We start from the raw sequence: 8,481 nt of genomic DNA, 5'->3' as shown, positions 1-8,481 counted from the left end.
TCATGGTCTAAGGAAAAGATACTTGACATTGGAAAAACTCTAGCAAACGAAACTACACGATCTTTTATGCTATGCTTAGGATTGGGTCTTGTCCATCACATCATTCTCCTAATGATGTGATCCCGTTATCAATGACATCCAATGTCCATAGTCAGGAAACCATGACTATCAGTTGATCAACCAGCTAGTCAACTAGAGGCTTACTAGGGACACGTTGTGGTCTATGTATTCACACATGTATTACGATTTCCGGACAATACAATTATAGCATGAATAATAGACAATTATCATGAACAAAGAAATATAATAATAACCATTTATTATTGCCTCTAGGGCATATTTCCAACAGTGCCAGCGCACCCCTTTAGTACCGCGTCGTGGCTCCAACCGGTACTAAAGGGGGGGCCTTTAGTACCGGTTGGAGCCACGAATCGCTACTAAAGGGGCAGTTTCCCGCCCTTGGCCTGGCGAAAATTGGCCTTTAGTACCGGTTGGTGGCTCCAACCGGTACTAAAGGCCCCTCCTATATATGTGGCACTTACGAAAAATTCAGTTTCATCGACCACCACTTCTTCTCCAACTATTTCGCGCGACATCGCCGCCACCGCCGCCGCGCCGTCGCCCATCGCACGCCGCCCTCGCAGGCCCCGCCGCCCGTCGTCGCCGTCACTGCCGTCGCCGCCGCCCCGTACTACGTCGCCGTCTCGATTGCGCCGTCGGCCCCGGCCCGCCGCTCGTCGTCGCGCCGTCCCCGTCGCATCGCCGTCTCGCGCCGCCGCCCGTACGCCACCGCCCCCTGCTCGTACACACACACACACATACACACACACACACATATTGTTTTTACTTATTTTCTGTTTTCTGTTGTTTAGATTAATGTTAGATAAATTACATAGATAAGAATGCTAGAATGTTAATGTTAGATGAATTATATGGAAAAGATGTTAAATATTAATGTCAATTTTAGATGAATTAGCTAGATATTAATTAGGTATATATATGAGATTTGAACTAGTTGAATTAATATAACTAGTTTATTTTTAGTATGAAAATTAATAGAACAAGTTTATTTTTAGTAAGAAAATTTAGGTATATGAGATTATTTGAACTAGTTGAATTAATATAACTAGTTTATTTTTAGTAAATGCTTAGTTGAACTAGTTGAATTAGTAGAACTAGTTTATTTTTAGTAAGAAAATTAAGGTATATGAGATTTGATGATCTAATTAAAATATTACTATATATATAGCTACTTTATATATTTTAGTAAGAAAATTAATAGAACTAGTTTATTTTTAGTAAATTCTTAGTTGAATTAGTTGAATTAATAGAACTAGTTTATTTTTAGTAAGAAAATTTAGATATCTGAGATTTGATGATCTAATTAAAATATTACTATATATAGCTACTTTATATATATTTTTTAGTAAGAAAATTAATAGAATTAGTTTATTTTTAGTAAATTCTTAGTTGAATTAATAGAACTAGTTTATTTTTAGTAAGAAAATTTAGATATCTGAGATTTGATGATCTAATTAAAATATTACTATATAGAACTAGTTACTTTATTTTAGTAAGAAAATTAATAGAACAAGTTTATTTTTATTAAATGCTTATTTGAATTAGTTGAATTAATAGAACTAATTGAACTAATAGAAGTAGTTGAATTAGTTGAATTAATAGAACTAGTAAGTGTTTAATGTTTCATCTATATGAACATAGGAAATGTCGTCTGACGACGAAAAAGATTTCATTAAGTGCGAATTCTGTGAAGACCAGCGCGGCCTGTGCGACAGAAATTTCCTTGTTGATGATAGGCGCTTCAGCATTAAGCTGGATGAGACCTTCGAAGTGGATACAGTAAGTCACAACGACAAGTCTTTTTTCGTAATTAAGCATGACTTATATATGCTTCATTTGCTTCAACTTATAATTCTAAATTTTCACTATTCTACTAGCGCATCCCCTGCCATGCAAGAATTTTGTCTTGGATAAGATAGGTTTCAGTGCTATGGAAACTATGGAGATAAAGAGAGTTTACCTGAAGACCGAGCATGGTTATACTTTCAACGTCAAATTATACAATGCAGACACGTACACCTATTTTGAATGCAAAACTTGGCAAGCACTATGCAAGGCTTATGCATTTGAGCCTGATATGGTTATCACCTTTGATATTCGTCCGGAAGATGATATTGAAGGTAATAGAGACATCCGGGTCGATGTGCAGACGCCTCCAGTTCTACCATTATGTGAGTTTCTCAACCATATTTATGTCTTTGATATTGTTTATTCAAAAATAGTTGACAACTAATTTCTATTGACAGCTTATTTCCATTCAAGCAAACATGTCCGGCGCTTGGTAGACAGGACCTACTACTGTCCCGGAGCTGAACTAAACTGCGAGGAGATAAGTCATTATGTTTCATGGCTTGAGGATCTTGATGCTGTTAAGAGAAATCATTTTCCTGAATTTGAAAATCTTAGTACTCAAAACGTGCGACCAATAGTGATCGTATTGAACTACTGTCACATGTATTTAGGAAAGATGGTAAGATTTTTACTATTAGTCCTCAGTGCATCTTTTGCATACATTATTTTTCAAGCTAAACTTTCATTGCTAAGTATATTAATTACTATATGATGTTCTTCAACAGGGACTCCCGATGACAGTTGTGCCTCAGTGGATCGAGACTAAAGGTCGCATGTCAATTGTTAGCTTACGGCCAAGATATCCTACAGTGCACATGAGTGCATTCAGGATTTCTGAAAGCGATGAATGCTTAATAGTGAAAGATTGGAGCAAAATTGCTAACGATCGCAGAGAAGTACTAGGGGGCAGCAATCAGAAGCGCAACCCACGATTAGGAGACAGGTTCATCTGCATGCTCCAATATGATGAATCAGGAGAGCTATACATGTTCTATGCTATTTTACCTGAGAGAGAGCAGCAGGAGTGATTTAGCTAGTTATCATGCTCTTAGTACTTGTTGTCCTCTCATGCGTGTCCGTGTTCTTCGTCCTGAACTTAATCTCAAAGAGTGGTTTGCTTTTGTGGTGTTATGAACGCTTATAATATCATGACCATGTTGAACTCGATGATATCTTTGCTAGCTAGTATATACTGTTGTTGGTGATGATATGATGCAAGAGTTTTTATATTAATATGATGATGATGATGATGAGTTATTATATCATTTATGAAAGAAACCGCATATTAGTTTTAACTGGATGGATCCTAGCTGAGTGATCAAGTATATGCGGCATATACTTGATAACTTAGCTAGGATCCACATGCATCCAGTCGAAACTAATCTGCGGTACTTTCACCTAATGATTTAACAACTCATTATAATGTAAAACAATCACTAAATTAAATTAAAAACACAAAACTAAAGGAAAAATAAAAATTAAAACCAAAACACACCCAAACATTTAGTACCGGTTAGTGTTACCAACCGGTACTAATGTCCTACACGCACCCGGGCCTGGCTCGTGCCACGTGGTGGCACGTTAGCGCCGGTTCGTGCCGAACCGGTACTAAAGGGGGGGCCTTTAGTCTCCACTCTTTAGTGCCGGTTGCAGAACCGGCACTAAAGGCCCTTACGAACCGGCGCTAAAGCCCGGTTCTGCACTAGTGTTTGCAAATAAAGTCGAAATTCATATTTGTAAATTTTCCCAACAACTAGGCCACATATCACATGGGAAACTTATTTTATTTTATTTTTTTGACATTTCCATCATTTTCTTTTATTTTTTTCTAAAACTGAAAAGGCGGTCCCGGGGGGGTGCATTCGGTGGAATTTTTGGGCAAAGTTAGTAATGGCGCACCGTGGGTGTGGTGCGCCATTACTAGCACCCATGGTGCGTCATTACTAACTTTGAAAAAAAATATAAAAAAATTGTTAGTAGTGGCGCACCGAGGGTGTGGTGCGCCATTACTAGTTAAAACTAGTAATGGCGCACTGTCCCCTCGGTGCGCCATTACTAGTTTTGAAAAAAAAATAAAAAAAGTTTGTTAGTAATGGCGCACCGAGGGTGTGGTGCACCATTACTACTTAAACTAGTAATGGCGCACTATGCCCTGGTGCGCCATTACTAGTTTTGAAAAAAAAATAAAAAAAATTTGTTTGTAGTGGCGCACCGTGGATGTGGTGCGCCATTAGTATTTGGACACTAATGGCGTACCAACACATGGTGCGCCATTAGTATATAGTAGTGGCGCACCACATGTGTTGTGCGCTATTAGTGTCCATATTATTTATAGCCCTTTTCCTAGTAGTGGAAGGTTGAGGCCGGCGGCGCTAGGGTTGGAGGAGGGCGGAAGCGGGAGGATGCTTAGGCTGATACCATGAAAGACTTTAGGAATATTTGCCACACTTGGGCTTTTCCACTACATGTTAATATATAGACAGATTTACAATTCTAGCCATAAATGGGAGATCACAATAATACCGATACTCCTCAATTTAGGGAATTAGGAGATATGTCACGATACATAGACATATTAGTCTAACAAAATCAAATCGAAGGTCACCTGTATCTCAATGGTACAAGTGGGAGAAATAAACAACTTACAAGGCCACTTGAAGAATACCGGATCAGATCTCTTCTAGACTGGAACTTGCGGCCATGCCCTCGTCAGCGCGAACAGAGGAGACCCCTTCTAGTCCTATCTCAAGGAGTTTGGAGCAAGTGCATGTTGTCTCAACCTGTGCCAAAGATTAACCATAAATCGGGTGCGCCGCCCCACTACTCGGGAATAGAAGAGGATAGGAGGGGGGCGAATAGAGGAGAGCGCTGCCGCCGTTCTTCTAACCAAAACTCTGAGCGGCGGAGCTCTCCTCTGTTCGTCCCCCTCCTATCCTCTCCTATTCCCGAGTAGTGGGGCGGCGCACCCGATTTATGGCTGATCTTTGGCACAGGTCGATATATGCAGATGGCGTGCTCCTGTTCATCCAGGGGGCATCATTTCCGCTGGAAACCCTAGATCGGGGTCTTCCGGATTGGATGATGACGGATACTATGGTGTCGTTTTCCCTCCTAGGGGCATTGTTTTGGACTTTAAACCATGCTCTTACCCATGTTATATATGTTTATATAATCGATTCGGCTTCATTTTGTACGTTTGCATATGCCAAATATTTAGTTTACAGTGAAATATTGAAGAATTGTATTTTTTCTGTTGGGGAGCGGCAATGGATCTCGGCGGCCTGGAATGTAGGGGATGAGCTTGAGTCCCACAGGAATAAATCTGCTCACATGACGCCGTCAGTCCAGAATCAGAGAGATGATGGCCCATATTGTTTCCTTCCATCCGAGCCACACGGAAACTGACTGACGCCGTAACACTCTGTTGTTGTCAGTTGTGGGCCATTAGTTCTGGATGATATACCGGTACATTTTCTTTTTTGCGAGAAACTTCTAATCTATTCATCATCGATCATGGTAGTATAAAGAACAACACAGGTAATAAAAAATACAACCATGTCCATGGACCACCTAGCGACGACTATAAACACTGAAGCGAGCCGAAGGCGCGCCACTGTCATCGCTCATCCCTCACCGGAGTCGGGCAAAGCTTGTTGTAGTAGACAGTCGGGAAGTCGTCGTGCTAAGACCCCATAGGACCAGCGCATCAGAGTAGCAACCATCGCCGATGAAGAAAGTCATAGATCAGAAGGATCAAAGCTATAAACAACCAAACAAAGACGAACGAAGACCGGATCCAAACAGATCCACCAAAGACCAGCACCAACCGAATCGCGCGAGATCCGGCGGAGACAAACGTCCACACGCCCACTGATAATGCAAGACACACCATCAAAACAGGGATAGAACGTGGGAGACATTATTCCTACTAAGTGTACATGTTGCATTGGCTATCTCGTGCGAGGGTAAGGCAAGGATATCGAGACTATGTGTGCTCGGGCTCGCAACAACACTTTCGGATAATACTTGCCTTTTTGCTTCATGCTGCATGACCGAAAGAGGGACAGGGATGACGAAACTCTGCATTCCCTGTAACAAGTTTGTGATAGAAGCATTTTATTTGTCTCATGGAAATGTCTTGTCTCTATGGAAACTTAAACGCACAACTCCAAGAAATTAATCGGTTTATGATCGAGTGGCGCCTGGCCTAGTCGTTGCATGTACTGTTCACTCAAAAAAAAAGAAGCAGGTGAGGTCTTGTGTGGTTGAATGCCTAGTCAGGAAGGCCAGCTAGATTGTTAGATTTATATATGTACCGAAGTGGTCATGGTTAAATTCGTAGGAAGAGGAAACAAATTACTCTTGCTAAGATGACACGGAATGTTCCTGCTCAGCTCCATGGTCATAGCTCTCCGTTTGGTAGATAGGCACATCCACTAATGTCGTTGCTTCTTCCTGCAAATACTCAACCACTACGAGAGAAATTTGACATAGTAAATATCTGATTGACGTGATGATAACAGGGCCTGCTACAAATAGCAGGTGCATAGGTTTCATGACAAATCTGTTGGCAAATATATAATTGTATAGTTTGAAAAGATTGATTTTACGTATTCTATACCAACTTGCGGAAAGAACAGGAGCAGTAGTCACTCTATATGTCTTTAGAAGTCATGCACCCATGAAGCCCACGCATTAGTAGGTGACTTTATCTATGCATGTCGCCCTCGAGCCAGAAAACGATTGATTGCCTTACATGACTTGGCTTCTCTCAACTGCTCTTCGACTGATTTCGTGAACACCAGTTCAGACTATGACCGGGTATATGAAAGTATGATAGAAACATGGGATACTTAGATATCTAATTAAACTACTTGTTTAAAAATCTTTTCCTTAATTAATAATGGTGACGGGTGGTGAACTTTCCTGGAATTAGCCATGCATGCATTGTGGAGACTCGGGTGAGATGGAGAAACAATCCAAGTTACTACTGAGTCTTACATCACATAGAGTTGCTTTATCTATCTGTAATTGTATACGTTGCATCGCTTCATTGAATGGAAAACGTGTAAAGGGGAACTTGTAAAGTTTATGCAAAATAGTTTAATCAGCAGCCAGAGACCATTTCAATATGTTGGTCGGTTCCACCTGACTATGTCTATTGCTCCCGAGTTCGCACACGGCTCACTGCGCCTATATAAACACATACACACCCTGCATGTTCAAAGCATCACTCAGGCCACAAAACACACAGGAACAGAAGAGAAAAGAAGAGCCAACGATACTAAACTCAAATGGCAACCTCCTCTTCCATCCTTCTCCTTGCTGCTCTTCTTGCCTTGGTCTCATGGCAGGCCATCGCCTCCGATCCTGGCCCACTCCAGGACTTTTGTGTCGCCGACATGCATTCACCAGGTACTATCCGGTTTCTCATCATGTTTTCACCAAATGAATTTCTGGAAATTATATTCAAGTCGAAACAGCTTGGTAAGATCTGAATTTACATGTTACATCTTCTCTATGCACCAGTGCGTGTCAATGGGTTTGTTTGCAAGAACCCAATGAAAGTTAACGCAGACGACTTCTTCAAGGCAGCCAACCTCGACAAGCCTAGGGTGACCAACAAGGTTGGATCCAACGTCACTTTGATCAACGTCATGCAGATTGCTGGACTCAACACCCTCGGCATCTCAATTGCGCGCATCGACTACGCTCCCTTGGGTCAGAACCCACCACATACGCACCCTCGCGCCACTGAGATCCTCACGGTGCTCGAGGGGACACTGTATGTTGGCTTTGTCACATCCAACCAGCCCGCCCCCAATAGAAACAAGCTCCTCTCCAAGGTGCTCAACAAAGGTGATGTGTTTGTCTTCCCCGTGGGGCTCATCCACTTCCAATTCAACCCCAACCCCCACCAGCCCGCTGTTGCAATTGCTGCGCTCAGCAGCCAGAACCCAGGGGCTATCACAATTGCCAATGCAGTGTTTGGGTCGGACCCACCAATATCAGATGATGTTCTTGCCAAGGCATTTCAGGTGGAAAAGAATACAATAGACTATCTCCAGGCTCAATTTTGGGAGAACAACCACAACTAAGTCAGACATTTGTTGATTACACGGAAGATTAGTGCATAAACCAAGGATTTGGTTGAATTTCTCGGGCATACTTATCTATAAAATAAATGGAGAATATGTCATGTTGCTGTGTGTCTGTAAGCCATGAATGTATTTCAATGTTATGAATAATCAACAATATCTTGTTTCATCACTCTGATATGATGTCGTATGCTATTTTGGTTATTATGTGTCGTATTTCCATAACAAATGAAAATTCAGGGTGCTTTTCCCCTTCTTTGATACAATAGACGATTATCTAGTAATTTAATGTAAGTTTGCTGATTTGGTGGAACACCTCGGGAAATTCTACATACATAGTGCTTGTCTGCAATACATGTGCGGCACTATAATGCCTGCCATTGGTTATGACGAAAACGGGGTTCCCCGCTTTATATTATAAAGCAACCATCACTGCATTACAACCGAGTAG

The 8,481-nt window shown here is 41.4% G+C and overlaps 1 protein-coding gene across 1 annotated transcript; it reads left to right on the top strand.

Annotated features, from left to right (window-relative positions):
- Positions 1–7,156: 7,156 nt before the first annotated feature.
- Positions 7,157–8,208, top strand: LOC109757143 (germin-like protein 8-5). The gene is made up of 2 exons (XM_020315980.4): positions 7,157–7,347; positions 7,462–8,208. Exons 1-2 carry the CDS (start codon positions 7,227–7,229, stop codon positions 8,028–8,030), a joined length of 690 nt encoding a protein of 229 aa, XP_020171569.1. The 5' UTR covers positions 7,157–7,226; the 3' UTR covers positions 8,031–8,208.
- The last annotated feature ends 273 nt before the right edge of the window (positions 8,209–8,481 follow it).

The sequence above is a fragment of the Aegilops tauschii genome, chromosome 4 (genome assembly GCF_002575655.3).
Source record: "Aegilops tauschii subsp. strangulata cultivar AL8/78 chromosome 4, Aet v6.0, whole genome shotgun sequence".
Lineage (NCBI taxonomy): Eukaryota > Viridiplantae > Streptophyta > Magnoliopsida > Poales > Poaceae > Aegilops > Aegilops tauschii.
The sequence above is the reverse complement of the archived record's forward strand: the minus strand, read 5'-3'. Positions and strand labels throughout refer to the sequence as shown.